Here is a 17,778-nt window from a genome sequence, read left to right as displayed (position 1 = left end):
CATCATTCAGCCACTTCGAGAACAGCTTCGTCACGGGATAATGCATTTCGAACAAGCCGAGGATGACGTCGGCGACGGTAGGGATTGTACCGGCGCAGATATGCATTAGGCGTCAGATTACAGTTCACGGCAGCAACACAAGGAGATTAGAGGAGTGAGGTACAGGATGTATCGATAACCAATGCTAGGAGTTAAACCGACGCCTTCTTATAAAAAGGCGTAAGCGGAGACTTCGCATGGAACGTCATCATTAGTAGGTCATGGATGTAACACGATATCTGCACCACAGTCGGACCTTGTCACCACATTGCAATATCCACACACAGTAGGAATATTAGGTCAAAGTTCAAACAGTCTATTCAACATACATTTAATTTACTTGTTTTATTTTACTTCGCTTTTCTACCACTTTTGGCTCATGGCGAAGATCACGATAAAAGGCGACAAGACGAAATTGAAGACAGGGCAATCACAAACACACATGGACGGAATACAACTAAAGTCCTACAGCAGATTATCCTGACTGAGTCCAGACGACATAGCCTCATTAGTTTCCAAAATGTACTATGTACGGTGTACTATGTGGAACAGCACATTAGAACGTCAGGCACATGCCTAATTTAGTCCAAATGTTGAAAAATTAAGATTTCAAAAAATGTAGATGATAATGCTGGATAATTCAATACTAAGCAATTAAAAGCTAAAGTTGATGATGTCAATTCTACAATATCACAAGATGGATACAACACCATCTGACTATAACGCGGGAAACGCGGGGTCGATTCCAGGGCTGGGGAATTTCTCAGACAATGCCCGTGCACAGGGCAGTCAATGGGTGCCTGGGGGCAACCCGGGCAGGGGTGGTTAAAGGCAGGAAGAGCGTGGTGCTGATCAGGCTAGCTCGGCTATCTGCGACGCCTAAAGCCTAGAAAGTAAAATTCTGAAGATAATGTCAATTCTGAAGTTGGCAACCTGAATTTTTAGGACTTGGCAAGCCTAAATTGTTAGAAGTTGGCAACCTGAATTCTTATAAGCTTGCAACCTGACTACCGTTGGGATGGCAACGTGGCTTCCTTCAAGACATCAAGAATGAGCCAATAGTCTTCTCCCTTTCTCCATAGCCTAGGAGTAGGTGTCATAGTGAGCTAGTCCAGGTCTTACACTCAGCATACGCCACTGGTGCTGATCACATCACTTCCAACTAGGGCCGAGCTGATCGGTATCGGAAGGTATCGGCTGGAATTTATTTACCCATACCTGCCGATACTTTTCCGGGCATTTAGATATTTCACAGACTCCGCAAAAAAATGTCTCGCAACACATTCACGGAGTCTAAACTAAAGTCAAAGTGGCTTCATAGCATGGTGCAATACATAGGGAAAATATGGGTGTCCCTACTGGTCTGTATGTTCAGCAATCACCAGAGTACTTGGAAGCACATCATGCCTCGGCAACCGGAAGAAAAACTGCAGATTCCGTCTTGTTGCTAGACTTGTAAAAATGATGAATGAACTCAGCAGAGCCTGCGCGTTCATTGGAGTCCTTGCGGGATGCGCTGTTAAGTTAACAAGAAATTAAGGGACCCGCGGTGCGTGGGTGGCAGTGGGCGTTGTTCCCTCGGGGCAGCCCTTGCTGGCCACGGGCGTTTATTTAATCAGTCCATGCGAGGGCGGGGGACTCCAAAAGGGCCACAGAGGCAGCCTGCCTTTCCCTCAAATCACTTCTCGTGCTGCCAACGTGTTGGCGATCTGCTAAAATAGCAAAATAGAACATAGGGTCACTTGATAATGTTGTAAATCAAACTTTTACAACACGTCGAGTACATCAAGACCAACAGCTTTTCCCCAGAAAGTCTCTCTTGTTGATGCCTCGCTTCGGTGCTACGTGCCCTATCATTTATATCACTGCGTATGGAACCACGTTGCACAACTCGCTTAATAATCGTCTCTGACAACCCTTAATTAAAGGTTGACAGCCTTACCACAACACCAACGAGAAGGCTCTAGGAAAAAATAATGTCACCCACTGACTTGTTTCATTGATTTATTTGGTTTAATTTGCTCATCGCGAAGATGAAGATAAGTGACATGATGTACTTGATGAAGGTACGCTCGCAAAGAATACTCATACCCAGGCCAGGATTCCAATACGAGATCACTGGTGTCGTAGCGCGCTGTGCTAACCACTCCGCCACGGAGATCGACCTCACCGGATTGTGCATAGCTCTGGACAAAACTGACAAATTCCTTCTTAACGTGCCAACCTCCGTGGCAGATTGGTTAGAACAGAGAGCAACGAAGTCAAGAGTGTCTGGTTCGAATCCCGATTTGGGCACGTGACTGTCCCTTCAACTTCATGGTATCATCCCTCATACTCATCTTCGCGATTACACAAAAGTGACAGAATTTGTTATCCGACAGACAAAATAATATCACTGGCAATCCTGAATTTGTGCTGCCTGGCTGCATGCATACAGGATGGAAATTTCGTTTCTGGAAGGCACGTAGGCCTCAGCAAGTGAAATGTTATTAAAGACAATTGTTCGTCTACAAATCCTCTATGTACGAAAAGCTATGCATTCTAGTCAATAATTCTGTACATTTTACCATTTTTTCATGACTGACATTTTTTTACAAGTAAAACTGCGTTCAGAATAGATTTGTAAACATTAGAAGCTCACTCTGGGAACGAAACTATTTCTCATTCAAGGCATAAGCTTCTAGAAACAAGATTTATTTCCATATTTCGTAAAGGATAGAAAAGTATTGACAGGATTTTAATCAGCAGCAACAATACTGATTCGAGAGTTAAACTAGTGCTTGTTTTTGCATTTTGGTCCACTTTTCTAACTCACTATGTTAAATGCGACGATGCGGATGCTTATTGAAGTCATAAAATAGATAAAGGAGCATACACAAAGGAAAAGCCCATGCCTTATATGATTCGAACCCAGGATCGTTTCGTAGCGCGAAACTGGAAGAACGAAATCTATGCAAAACAGCATTGAATGCTTCACAAAATAAAACATTTCCGGGTGAAAAAACCGACATAACAAAACATCTCTTAATTTAAAATAAAGTTCTCTGTAGGAAAGACTAGCTCAAGTCCCACACAAATAAAAAAGCGAAAGAATTCCCACTGCGAACGAGATGGAAGCATTTAAACAGTTAAAGTCTTTAAAACTTTGATTATTTCACTCGTCTACAACAGCATCGGGTGTTCCTCTGCATCCGCTTCTTCCATTTCCTCGCCGGTCGCTTCTTTTTTTTCTTCCTTCTTTTCGTCTTCTTTTCCTGGCACCGAAACAAGTGCTGGATCGCAGGACGAGTAATTAGGAGCTAGCAACGAGGGAGGCAAACAGACTATCAGAGCTGGGCCTAAACGGAAATTGCAAGACAAAGAGGCGACCAGTTCCCTTATTCCCAGAGAAGAAAAGCCCGGAAAATGCAAAACGTGGACATTTTTCCTCACCGCCTGTATTTCCCTTGCACTTTTTCGCTTGTAATTAGCTTAAGTTTCAGTGTTCCAAACCGCACCAACAAATCGCCAGGCTGTGAAGAAAGAGTTACATGATGGATGTGCAGAGTCTTCATAAATTGGATTACATAAAGGTAGACTCACAGCACTTCTGGCGTACGGGAATTTTCGTGTGACGTAGGCTCAAGGACTTCACAAATTTGCACAAAACGACAGACCTGGAATGATTTTTGTACTTTCCAAGGGTACTTCAATATAAGTTCACATATAGGTACTCGATTACTTGCATAAAACTGTCGTAATTACAAAACTATTATCTTCCATAAAGTATTTGTCCGCCACGTAACATTTCCACGTTCATTGAATATACCGGACAGGTCCATCTCTATAAATCCCACCTTGGGTTAGCAGCAAGATCAGAGATTACTGTGAACGGAAAAGTAGAGGGCCTTCAAAATTACTTAGTTAATATCCAGTAATTTTTAAAATTAAATTGTAGTTTCTATATCGAATTGCAAATGTATCCTTTTAAGGTTCTACGCTGCACAGGCTCCATTTAGGCGACTAGCGCTTAACATTCAGGAGCCAAAAGTGAGATGCTAAAACTAATGTATACTTCCCATTATACTGGAAATATTATATTTAAACTGTTTTAAAACCACACAAGGACGAATAAAATCAGCGCAAATGAATTTTAGATATTCCTTTGTCTTGACGCTGAAATGTATACTGAAAGGCGAAACATTATATAGTAAATTAAGTATAATGCCTCGAAAACCTACAGATGTCACTTCAGTTTCTAACAAATTGACAGATTCTGCGAAGCGAGAGGCCCTAATTCAAACTCAACGTTAAGGAATTCTTTGTGGCGGTATTCTCGTGAATATCATGAAGTGTTAATTCACATTCACAGTCGCAATGAAACTAGCGAAGTATAAAATTGACTGACCAAAACAATATTAATGATATTACTCACTATGGAATAATCTGAAAACATCAAGTATTCAACGTTCCTGCATTATTTTTTCTTTGGTGGGAGGAGGGAAGTCGAATCTCATCAGCTAGATCGTATAATAGAATAAGTCACTTACATGTTACTAAAAGGTTAATACGCAAGTTTCTAGCACCACCAAGCGGATGGATCGAAACCTCCTCAATTGTTGCTAGTTTAAATGCGTATGTGTGCGTGTTGTATATTCTTGTATATGTTTCTTGCTTTCCTTTAAAATAGAAAATTCTACTAACAATAATGTAAGCATTTTAAAAAGTAAAACGCGGGTACGTAATAAAATGATTGAGTGCCTTTCCTCAATAGAAAATACACACACAAAATATATACTAATGAGTGCTTAGTTTCCTGAAGAATTGGCTGTTTCTTGCATTTTCCTCACATTCTGTCAGTCAACCAATGATCGTTCACTGTTTATAAATAATTCATCCTTATACGCCCGCCTTACACCTCTGAGAATCCCTTCACGCAGGACGGTGACTCCATCTTTCTCAACTGCCACTCGGACTTCATTTGTGAGAACCAATTTTGTTTTATTTACCTACTTAGAACACTAATGTAATAGTTTCGCACAATAAGGAAACTGCTCCTAATCCACGAAGTAACGGAAGAAGGTCACTCTTGATAACAAGATAAGAAAATGTGCACCAGTACTCGGTAAATAAGCTTTACTACGTCTTCGCACCCACCTTGTTCAGTCTTTCCTCAAAGAAGCTAGGGACATGAAAAAACAGGCGGAGACCACTTCGGATAAGCACGTGCGGGCTTATTGCCTTCGCATTTCCTCGTCTTCTTTTTATCGGTTCACAGGCTTTTCTGATCCGTTTCCTGGCGAAGGAAGTGTTCCCTTGTCACGTGATTGGTAATCCCGTCCTCCGAGGCCAACGTCACGTGATGGATTCCCTCTCCCTTTGTCAGAGAGTAATTTTAATTGAAAGAAGACGAGCTGCTCGGATCTTGGACTCAAGGGATCCAAGGGTTTACATCACTCATCTGAAGCGTTTTCACTACTGCAGCCATCCTTAAATTCGAACTGAGACATTTCAAACATGTCTTGCAATTTTACAGGTCTTGTAAGTACGCACTAAGACCACTAGGCGTCGCTGATGTCGCACCAATGACATCTTACACACCAAAGTCTGTGCAGACTCTTTTTCGTTGGCGTTAGTAGGTTATGAATCAGGGCATGAAATTTCAAGTTTGAAGTCAGTCGCCGGACTAAAATTTTTGGTCGCCACTACTTTATATTGATAAATAATAAAAATATAAGCAATTATTAAAAACAACATACTTTAGGAATTAATGTTTGTGTAGCGCTGTCGTTCTACACTGAAGTACCACTTATCAATCGCAGCTGCTGGGTCAAACACTGACAGAGGGGGGTCCATTTACGGAAACTAGGAGCATTTCATCCAGTGTCTCAGTCTTCAGAGAGTTCCTGTAAGTAGTCTTGAGTCTGTTCTGACAGCCGAAACCTATCTCACATGAAGCTATGTTCACTGGTAGAGCAGCAGAAAATGTCAAAATCTGGAGCAAATTTGGGAATCTTGCTGAACACTCCTCACTGTGAATCTTCTCCAGCGTCTGATTCAAAGTCAGAGAAGAAAACAAAAGTTTGTATTCTGTCCACTCTGCTAACAGAACATCCATTTTCTCTTTTTATAGAGGCTCGGGTTCAAGTTCACATCTGTTGATATAGATTGCAATCTTTCTGTGATGTACACCTTCGCATTGTTAATTACGTTTCCTCTAACAGTCTGAAACTCTTGCTCTCTATTTTGAATGTTTGTGAGCTGCACATCCCTGATCTTTCCTGAAATGGATACATGGTCCAAGAAATCTTGTTCGCTTGGTCCAACATTAGATTCCAGGTCAGCCAAAACTGAAATACAGTGTTCAATTCTTATTTTCAGAGGTTAAATCAAAATATTCTTATTTTGTAGTGCCATGCTTAAAGGGTTCAATTTCCTGTAAAAATCCAAAAGGAAGTACAGAAGCTTAACAAATTTAAATTGCTTCAAACTTTTCAGCAAACCCTTAGCTTTAGCGCCATCGGTGTATTTTCTATGGGACACCTTTTCAAGATCGGTCACAACAGCTTTCCATGATTGCAAGAGATCTCTTACAGCATTTTCTTTGCTGGCTAACCACCTAATAGTGTGGATATCACTCAGTTTTAGAATTTCTCCTCCTATTACTTCTAACGTTTCTCTCAAAAGGTGAAGTCTTTAGCAGAGCAATGATAAAACTGAAAAATATTCCTAATTACAGAATCAAATGCTCTACGATATTTAACTCCAACACAGCTAACTGCAAACGATGTGCAAGGCAGTGAATATTTATCATTTTATTACAAATAGATGTCATTTGAACAGCCAGTCCTGATTTGTGCCCGACCATATTTGCTGCACCATCAGTACCCAAGCCTACAATGTAATACTTGTTTCTGTATTTATTTGAACCTATTGCCTTATCGAAATAATCAGTTATGGCTGTGAAGTAACCAGCAGAAGTAGAGTTTGTGAGATCTATTACTCCTAAAAGGTCCTCTTTGATGTGACCATAATTTGCATCCACGTATCGAACATACGTACACATTTGCATGCTCGACTGATGATCTATCTGTGGATTCATCCATCAGAAGGCTGATGTATGTACTTTTCTTTATTTTCTCCACTAGATCTAACTTCAAAGTTTCAGCTATGAAATGAATAAATTCTCCTCATTACGTTTCATTGCCATACTTAGGTAGAACACTCACACTTAATTTTTCTGCCAAACACAGCAGATCTACAAAGTCTTTAAATGGCTTCTCATGTTTAGCTACATAGTATGCTACATTAAATAAATTTGTAAGATGGGGTTGGCGTTGAGTGGACATGGGGTTTTCAATCTGCTCACTTTCCAAAACCATGTACGAACGCTGTATTGAGATGTTCGGGCATGTTTGACACACATTTGAAATAACAAAATTTTAGTCGCCAGCCCCAAACTTTTGGTCGCCAATGGCGACCTGGCGACCGGAAATTTCGCGCCCTGTTATGAATCATACAACGATTGCATCGTACTGCGATGATTAAACTTTATCCCTAGAATACTACGTTCAGTCTTCAATTTTCGGCCCATTCAACATATTTGCAATTGAGGAAAATTCTGATTTTCTTAAAAGAAATAATAGTTTTATACCCAGTAGAAGGCCTGGAAAGCATACTTCTAATTACCTTCAAGATATAGTTTTTTAAATTGACATTTATTGGCACTGCATATTTGGTAGTATTACAGAAAAATAAAGCCGAGAAAATACAAAGTTGAAACCAGTTATTTTGTGCTTGGTGTTGACACAGTTGTTGCTTGCGGCAGAAAGATATTGCTTAAAGTTAAAAACGTTGAGCAAGCAGAAAAATGCATTCGCTTGTTATCGGGAAGAAGGCATAGAGTAGGCTATATATACCCGGACAAAAGCCCTATAGAATCATTGAAATGGAACTGTGTGGTTCAGTTAATAATTTTAAAAAATTTCCAGGATATAAATTCTGAAGAGCGCTCCACAACCCACCTTTCTGTCAATACAACAAATTATAACCTCAAGTGATGCTCATAGCGTTACAATCCATGGCCTATCAACGATGACGTTTTGAAAGAGTGGAATTTATACAGGTGGGCCCAACTCAACAAAAACTTATATAGATGACGTTACATGGAGCCACTCGGATCATTCATTTCACAGTAATATCCAATTATATGCAACAGATGTTTTAACTTAAGTTGAATTTCCCTTGTAAAGCCTTAATTGGAAAACTACACACTACTACAGTCGTTTTGTGATTTCCCATTGCATCACACGAAAATTTGTTCAATGGTCGAACTTGTATGTATTCACCTTGCTCCAAAGGTACTTTCTAATTGCTTTCTATTGTAGATTAGAAGGATTCTACGTCTGCATTAGCATTCAATGAATTCAAAGTATAACGGGACACCTGACAGTATTCTTGCCAAGACTGTTTCTTCTTTTATGTTCACTCGGCGGGGGGCGGTAGAGATGTATGTCTACCTCACTCGTCCGTTGAACTCTTGTGTTGAGGACACTGCCAAAATTACCACAGCCTCTCTCCCCATTTCTTCTGATGCTATTTTCGTTTACCTGTCTTCATTTCTTTCTTCGTAATTCTTTTCCCTGTCGCGCAGTGTTTTGTCGCTTTTCCCGGAACTGTAACATGAATTCGAGAAAGCGTCGGGCAACAGATGGCAATGTTGGCTACTTCCGGTTGGTGTTCATATTCGTAATGTTGCTGATAACTGAAGATATATGTGCACTAAAATCAAGCATAATATGCAAATATGCTGCAAAAAACTAAAAAGTAAGCTACAAAAATATGGAAAATAAAAATGAGCATCTCAAGGCATCATGGAGTTCAAGAATAAAACTAAACCGCAAGGATAAATAACAGGAAAGATCAACAAAAAGATTATCCTAAAAGGCAAGGTTCCAGCAGTGTAGCGTCATCCAGCAAAGCACAATCCTCTCCCCGATTCAGCCTGTAGATCAGGGTGGCTCAATGACCTTGATTTCAACCACATGGTGATTGATTCGCTATTGGTTAATTGAGAAGAATAGTTAAAATAATACGGACGCCATATTTCACTGCTTCTCCTTCGCATATAGTTGCGATAATCTTTATATTTTTACTCATTATGTTATTGTCAATTTAAAGTTTCAATTACTTGAATTTTACTTTATTTTCATATTTTATTTTGCTTTTGCAGTATTAATATAAAATTCGTATGCAATAGTATAGCATATGCCACGTCTATAGCTATACGTAGGGCTAAAAAGAAAAACTGATATATCCATATAGGTATTTATATGTATGCGCGGGTGCGGTCTTTCATTCTATTTTGTACCATACGAGGTTGTAGAATTCAAAACTAAAACGACAATAATTAAGACAACTTCTGCACTAAGAAGTGCCGGTATTTGGAAGAGTAGAATACTGAATCAAAATTAATTAATACGTCACGTTTCTCTCAACAATAGACTCTATGCTGAGAATCTTTCATTCCTGGGTTAACCACCATTTGGCCGATCAGGACAATCAGCGTAATCTCTTCATCTAGTTTACTTACAAAAGTGTACGTTGAAGGTGTAATTTATACAGGTGGGCCCATTCGGATATTCAAAGAGCACGTCAAATTGAGGAGGTAATTTCTGAAGAGTAACGTTATAGTTTAAATAGTTTAATGCAAATTTTTCTTATACGCGTTAATTTACATTGAATTATCCTTGTAAAGCCTTAATTGAAAACTAAGACAACCTAGAACTGCCGTTTTGTACAAATTTGCGAGAGCCTCTAACCTACGTCACATAAAAATTCCCGTACACAAAAGTATCCGACGGTCTCACCTCTACGCATTCCGCCTTGCCTACTGCCCTTCAGATGTCGCCCATTGGAGCAGAACGGAGTCACTTTTTTGTCTCCTCGCTTCATTGACGAAGACTTAATTCTTGTTAATTAATCTCCACGGAAGAGAAGTTCAAGGTCGCCTGTCTTTTATTCATGATAAGAGAAAGTTGACTGTTAAAGACGGTTACTGTGACAGGTAACGGAAGTTATGGTCTGCAAGAAATTAGTTCAGTCAACTAGATTCTTTACCTCCAGTTTTATCACTTGTATTTTATCTTTCTTCAGGGCTCTGGGCACAGGATTTCCTACACTGTGCCTCCATTATATGGGAAGTATGGACAACTTTCGCTCGAAAATACTCGATCGAATTTCCCACGCTCGCTCGTGATACGCTCGAATATATAGAATATCATTTCAATGGGACAATAATCGTAGAAATATATGTGTAAAAAATTGATTTGATTTGATTTGAATTTAAAATTTTGGATGTGTCAACACTAAGGCTACTTTGCACCCGTCACATTATACGGGGTCCAGCCCCTTATCGTTACACATAACAACTCTAACGTTGCAGAACTAAAATCATAAAATATTAAAATCTTCTGACGTTCGTTAAAAGCTGAGGCTGTAAAGAAGCACTCAGCACAAATAAGGACAAAACACAGGACAACACAAACAAAATTATACTGGCCATGAGGCCAGTCGCCAGAGCCTCGTTAGTCTGCAGTCCAGGGTGTACTACGTGGAAGTGAGGTTGACTATGGGGGTGTAAAAATTCGTCCTGGTAGTTTCAGTCCATAATCATGCATTCATTTTCATATATTGCTATGTATTGGTAAGATAGGCTAAATTACACTTTAACATGGAGATGATGACTATGTTCACTTCAGTTTCAATTTCACTGCGTCTTTCACTTCACGATCCATATTTGAAGGCCAACTACTACAAAATAATTACGGTTACATGTGAACTACTGGACTTCGAGCGTATACCGGTCGTTTGAATATCCATTCCGTAAGCCATCTAGCGTCATCCGTGCGAACTATTCGACAATCGAGCAAAAAGGTTTCGATGCAGCACTCTAATGGGAAGAAAAAAACGTGCCTCGAATTTGAACATATTCGAAATGTAAATTTCAAAGATTTTGTTAAGTTATGACCTTATTCATAATATATATGTCGTTTCACGTGTGACATTCCAGCGCTACGTGTGTGACATTTTACACATAAAATGTAAGGCTCTAGACATGAGATTGGATTAAAATATTCACAATGAACTGATTTCATAAAATTATTAAGTACTTTGTGGTGTCTGCTAACAAATGAAAAAACTTCGAGTATGATGCCATAGGCTGAATGCATGAAAAGCATCAACAAAAGTGCGTTACGTGTGTGACACTTCAAAAATGTAGCAAATTTTGGCTTCATTTGCCTGCAAATGCTTGTAACTTTTATTGCTGAAATGTGCAAATTATATGCATTCAGAAAGATTTAAACCTATTGCACACAATAGCTCTTAAAATCATCCCATAGCGCAGTGTCTAACACTGTCGCCTTGTAAACTAGGGGTCCTAGATTCGATTTCAGGTTGACACACAGTGCAGTGGACATATTTTCCATTTCTATTTTGGTTATTTTACATCGCCTTTCTACTTCTTTGGATAAGCGAAACAAATGAGAATGAATGGTGATATGATTAAATGAGTAGTGTAAAAAACACATCGATACATTCATGCCTGGTAAGGGGTCGAACCTGGGATCTATGTAGAACTGACACTTCAGTCCCGATCTGAGAATAAAGTGTGAAAGCAAACTCTGTGAACAGCGCCTCTGCCGGTCATGTTCAATCTTTGCCCACTTCCATTTCACTTTCTTATTTCTTACCTATATTACAGCGCTCTAAAATAAGGTATTATTGTGAAATAAGAACATTATTATTTCCTTTTCAGCACCAGACGAGCCACTGGTTATGTTCTAGCTTCTGTACGCGCTCAACATGCGGAACGATCCAAGCAGTCGGCGAATCTTGAAACTGTGGTGAGGGGTCATTACACTGTGTCCAGAGTTGTTTTAGACAAGAGGTTCTTTAAGCCTTCATAACATGACAACCTAATTGCACGCTGTGAGAAAAATGTTACAAACTGACAATTGACAACCTACGAATACTGGTGAAGCTTGTTTTAAATTTTAAATCTATCGTCTGGCATTATCTTTTCTTTCCTTGTTTGGAAACCTGGTCGCAGTTCACAGCCCCTCGGGCACTCAACGCAAGCATGTCAGTGTTGCTAAGCAAGGTGAAACTTACCTCGGCACGGATAAAATATATAGAAAATATTTATATTTAATCTAAATTTGAAGGTTGCCAGCCTTCCTTTTACTATCTTACGATAATATATATATTTCGATTCATTAAATAACTCATTACTGCCTTCTAGCCGCCATTCTTAAACTATTTTAAAATTGAATATTAGGCATTGTGGAGCGGGATGAATAAGAATTACCAAGCAAATTGTGCGTGGTAAACATACGTCATATAACACGTCGCCATATCTTCATGCCAATGATATATTTGTACGAATTTTCGAAATAAAAATTCAACGTGATAAACAAGAAATGTTTTGTCAATTCAGTACCTTTCTCATCGTGTGTGTGTGTGTGTGTGCAACGGCTGCATCATGACATCGTTAAACTCTTATGTCTTCAGACAGCCTTCGTTGGAAGGACGTCTTCCAGTTATCCCACATTAAAACTGGCAATTTCTCACGAGGACTACATAAACAAGACTTTACTGAATTTCACTTTCGAGCGACACAGAAGTTATGTTGTGTAAGGTGACACCCATTCATTGGAAGATTTCTTTGTTTGGGAAGTATTTTCAGCTTTGCGTTCGGACCCATGAAAGCCGCTCGTACAGTGGGATCCATGAGTATTACCGTGCAAATTGTCCATCACCATGTTCGTGCAATTTATTTGACCCAATGAGAGCTAGTGTTGCCCACGAGACGAGACTTTGGTCTGTCTCGTCTCGTGGAAGTCTCGTGGAAATGCTGTCTCGTCTCGAAAATATTCGTTTGTCTCATGACACATGGTCAATCTCGTCTCGTCTCGAATTTTTAAAAGCCTGTCCCGTCTCGTCCCGTGGACAACACTAATGAGAGCTCCAAGAATTAAAAAGAAAAATCAAAACAAGCCGTTGACAACTTCTGCACCAGCATACATAAAAATCCATCACTTAAAAACTCATAGGATGTAAGAGAAAAATTAATGAAAATAGTCATGGACAATTTGCATGGTAATACTCATACTGTACCGAAGAACAGATAGTAATTTGTTCACGATTGAAATAATATTCAAATCTAGTTTATGTAGATGAACCAGGTGGAGTTAAAGCTATTTATTCTCGATCTCAGGCGTAGATGAAAGTAACGTGATCAGAATCTTTTCGTTCTGAAACACTCTTCCCAGAATCGGACACACTTTTAATGGTGTGCAAACCGTCCAGCACTACAGACGCGCACAGAATCTAAACTGACCTGACAAATTATTATCTTATGAAAAAGAAGGAAATAAAAGATTTTCGGAGCCCATGTTGCCCAAAAATTAGAACCCCCCCCCCCTTCTCGCTATCCTTATCGTATTCAATACGTGGACAAAATACCTCCTTTTATCACTCTAATTGTAAGTAGGTGTTAACTGATATACACTGTTTAACACAACGTTGCGCGTGCTAAACAACACGTTCAATCTTTTCGTGCTTTTAATCTGCTACTTAGCCCAGCGTAGCGTTTCCCATTTGCTTGAACCACTTACGAGATTCTAGTGCAAGGTGTAACGAGTCATTTCGAATTATGTGTCCTGAGACTCCAAGACAAGATCAAAGAAGCCGATTTGGCTACGAAACATATAAATTTAGTAGACACATAGCGGAGCAAAATGTTAGGAACTGTGTGTGTTGTCAAGGGTGTCCGAAAGGGAGGGAAGGGAAATGCATGTAAGTTTAAAATTTCATACTTCACACATATAATTTAATTTCAGTCACAGTAATTTGCGTTAATTGTGACAAAAGGACTGATAATTACAAATAAAGTTGGTAGAGGTCGTCGCAGGGGGCGATAACTTCAAATGGTAAAAGGTAAAACAAAGTAAAGGAAGCAGTGGTTTTTTTTTAAAGTTTGTGGGAAATGTTTTGCTTGCCTCTCCGTGTAAAAAAACACGTAACGTTCATGACCACATATTTTTAATTACATAATAAGATATAATAAGTGCACTCTTATCTTTTTACTAACTTGCTTATTCTGCCTGCACTTGAAGGGCAATGAGAAGAAATTTCTAAGAATTTCTTGGTCAGGAAAAACGATGAATCGTTGATTGCTTTACCTAAAAAAATATGAAATAATGGTACTGCCAGAAATAAACTTGGGACTAGACACTACAAATCAAGCCGTCGCAGATAAATAATAAGAAACCGGAATAATTTCAGTCAAAAGTAAGTATGCGTTAGCAGAAATTATGAACGTTTACCATCCTAGAATAGGTATTGTACAGAGACTACAGTTTGAAACATCAAGGCGAGAAACGAGGTCTGTTGAGACTAGACAGAACGAGGTATGCCTGTAAAATCGAGACGAGACAAACTAATACTGTCCAAGAGGTTCGACTAGTTTCACGGACGTGAGGCTCCAACGTAGCTGAATAATTAGTCCTCTCGCCTCTGGTGCGAGCAGTCCCAGGTTCGAGCTCCAAAATGTCAGGATCATGAGGACAATTGGTGAGTTACTTGAAAATAAGAAGTGGCGGACCCCGGTCTAGAAATCCAGAAGGCAGCGGCAATGGGACACGATGCGCACGCGTCGCCCAATTAAAGGCTACTTTGACAGGTCACGTCCCACCATGGCTGTTGCGTCACGGAATTTAGTTGGTAGTTCCATGGGCAAAATCATTTATTGTTCGTTTTTTATTAAGTATAAGCTTCTTCATTCACTAGATGACTTTCCCAAGAAGAATAAAAAGAAAACTACTCTCATGGAGCTCCATCTTTAAATATAATACACGGTTATTATTCAATATATGAAACATGCGAAGGGAAGCAACTGAAAACTTCTTTTCGCTAAGTGGAAAAAAGAAAGAAGCATGAATCAAGGTTAGCATTGTGATATTTCAATTTCGAACTTCCTCGATCTTCCTTCAGCACTCTGAACCGCGAGAAAGCACTAAAATCTGCAAAAACTGTCTTGTTGATTCGTAAAATGTGCTTATTTTACACCTGTTCTTGCAGGTTACAAGATTCTACGCGCCTGGAATTGCCTGCAGGTAGGTTTGAGCCAGAAATTCCAGGTCATCTTTTTTTGATAGCCAATTTAAAGAAATAGCCCTCCAGACACAACTTTCACAATTCCTCATTTTTTAGCCTACTGTACTATTTTCCCGAACAGTTATTGTTTTTTCTCTATATGTGATGATCACACGTCTTCTACTTAAGACTTTTTTCATGTAAAAGCTCTCTCAGTTTCAATTCAAACACTTTTGTAGCCAGTTTTAAGTAAAACTTTTGGATTTGCTGCATTTCGTGTAAAATGGCAATTTCATTTACCGACACGTTCTGTACTTATTCCAAAAAAACTTTTCATGTTTGCATAACAAGGCTGCGACAGCTAACGGCGATAATTTCATGACAATTGCACACATAAATTGCCAATTTATTTACTAACATTGCACGAATCTATATAAGACAGCAATAACGTGAGCACAGGCATGCTCGTAAAGCATTTATTGTGTTCTGTTTAGAGTTTGTAACAAGTCATTTTCTTTTTGTAATATCTGTGTCGACATTACACATGGTAAAATGGCAGGGTTTTTGGAAGGGAATGTCTGGCTGGCAGTGTTATTTCACACTGAAGAAAGACTCTTTTCAAGTTTTAAATGTACAGCTGTAACCGGTTGAGAATTATGTGCAAGGGCACATTCGTAATACAGGGTTGTGAACTTTCAGTAAAGGTTTTTATGTACTTTTCCGGTCTGTAAAAACTCCTAAATCAGTCTGCAACGTATATTCTTCCACACAAATGCAAACTAGAGTTTCTGGAGTAACACCATGGTGTATTGTACTTCCATCGACTATTGTGATAGTTTCAAACATAAAATTATTTGTGAAGCAGGTGAGGACGCTAGGTCTACGTTGGTTGAAAGGAAAGGTGAATGATATATTGCGACGCGGCAAAAACTCGCGTAAACTTCACTACGACGATAATAGCGCCGCCACCCTTGAGGACCACAGGTACTTTATGCACAGGTAGGCATTTCCAGGATACAAGCGAACACCTGCCTGCGACAAACGGTCGAGGTTAGAAATGGTCAAACTTTTACCGTTAGGTTTTCTAAAGCAGCACAAGCAAATCAAATCGGATGAAGAAAACAGAATGTAGCTTATCCTTTCCTACCCGAAAACTCAACTGAAGTAACTACTGGATCATCTGAAATCTAAACCCGTTTACGCACTTTTGTTACCTTTTTCAGGTATCACAAAATCAACACAAAACTTAATACATGACAGGAATACGACGTACTTTTGTCGATTGACATATTGTAACGTGTGTAATGTGTTTACAACAACGTTGGTCTTGGTCATACAAAAGTACATTTATATTATTTCTGCATGATCATCGAACATAAATTCTGTTTGTACTCAATCTGCACTGCAGTGTTTTTAAATGCTGGTATTTGTTGTGTAAGTGTAAATGAAATTAACGGGTGTTTGCTGGAGAGGCCAGTTATTCAAACAAGCAATCACTGCTGTGCAGGTAATCTGGCGGGAATGGAAGATTGTGGAATATAAAATAGACAAACGTTGGTTCACTTGCTTCGGTTCATGTGATCTAATTATTTTGACGCACGTGGTTACAACACAAAAATTCCGCCGCAGGTCACCTCAGATTTGGCAACGTAGGATACCTGTGGAAAAGTCTTGGATGGTGCTGCACACCTCAAGGTCACTGCAGACCTTCCGTGCCGCGGAGTTTGAAAACTGGAAACCTCAACCGAGCTCCTTCGCACTTGAAACGCAATTCCACACTTGACGCGCATAAAAGACAGACAATGATGAAAATTTTGCACTACGTTCACAATATGGGGGATGTTAATGCAACAAACGAACTTACCTCTGACAAACTGCCCTCCTGTCCCAGCTTCTGTAAGACTGTTTGTCCAACGGCCGTTGAGGCCACAGCAACCACCAACAAACCCAGCCACCCCCGCCACATGGCAACCAGAAGAATGTCACGGTAACTTCTCAACACACGATATCAACCTGTTTTCCTCCGGCGCCTTCTTTCGAATCGCACTTCGAACGACGCGCTGCACTTATCGATATGACCCCTACCTCAAGCCGACACCGACTGTTGCCGAAGCTTTCCAGCACACACAAATTCGCGCGCGCGCTCTACAAACTTGGCCAGTGTTTCCAACGGGCACGACACAATATCTCCAAATTCTAGTAACTAAACGGTGTCCAAGGGTCTCAGGTGTTCATTAATTTTCCGAGCTTCTCCACTGTCCCCAACTAAACACTTACCAAATAACAGTTCGACCAGAACAGTACTGCACAAGATAAATTGAAATTGGCATGATATAGAGTTCATTCATTTATTAGATTCAGCGTGGTATTTTAAAAAAAATCCAGTGAGGAAAATTCGAATAACTACTCTTTAAGCATTGTAATATTATGTAAATTATACTTTTAATTTCACCCCAAGAGTAAAAAAATAGCAGCCAGAGGAGGGGAAACAAACCAGAAAGGGAATTTGCTCTCATCTCCTTTTAAACACCACTCTAAGGCTAGTTTAAACTGCAATTAGTGCCAGACTACTGTAAAATACTCTACAAATGAAAAATCTGT

The 17,778-nt window shown here is 39.6% G+C and overlaps 1 protein-coding gene across 2 annotated transcripts in view; it reads right to left on the bottom strand.

Moving 5' to 3' along the window:
* The window catches only part of Fas1 (fasciclin 1 Fas1 domain-containing), a 239,328-nt gene extending 222,036 nt beyond the window's left edge, over positions 1-17,292 (bottom strand). For both annotated transcript variants that reach the window (XM_083110839.1, XM_083110840.1), the window contains exon 1: positions 17,042-17,292. In XM_083110839.1, coding sequence (XP_082966965.1) covers positions 17,042-17,143 — 102 coding nt within the window. In that variant the 5' untranslated portion in view covers positions 17,144-17,292. The remainder of the gene's footprint in view (positions 1-17,041) is intronic.
* Between the last annotated feature and the right edge of the window lie 486 nt (positions 17,293-17,778).

The sequence above is a fragment of the Lepisma saccharinum genome, chromosome 24 (assembly GCF_977018435.1).
Source record: "Lepisma saccharinum chromosome 24, izLepSacc3.1, whole genome shotgun sequence".
NCBI classification, from domain to species: domain Eukaryota; kingdom Metazoa; phylum Arthropoda; class Insecta; order Zygentoma; family Lepismatidae; genus Lepisma; species Lepisma saccharinum.
The sequence above is the reverse complement of the archived record's forward strand: the minus strand, read 5'-3'. Positions and strand labels throughout refer to the sequence as shown.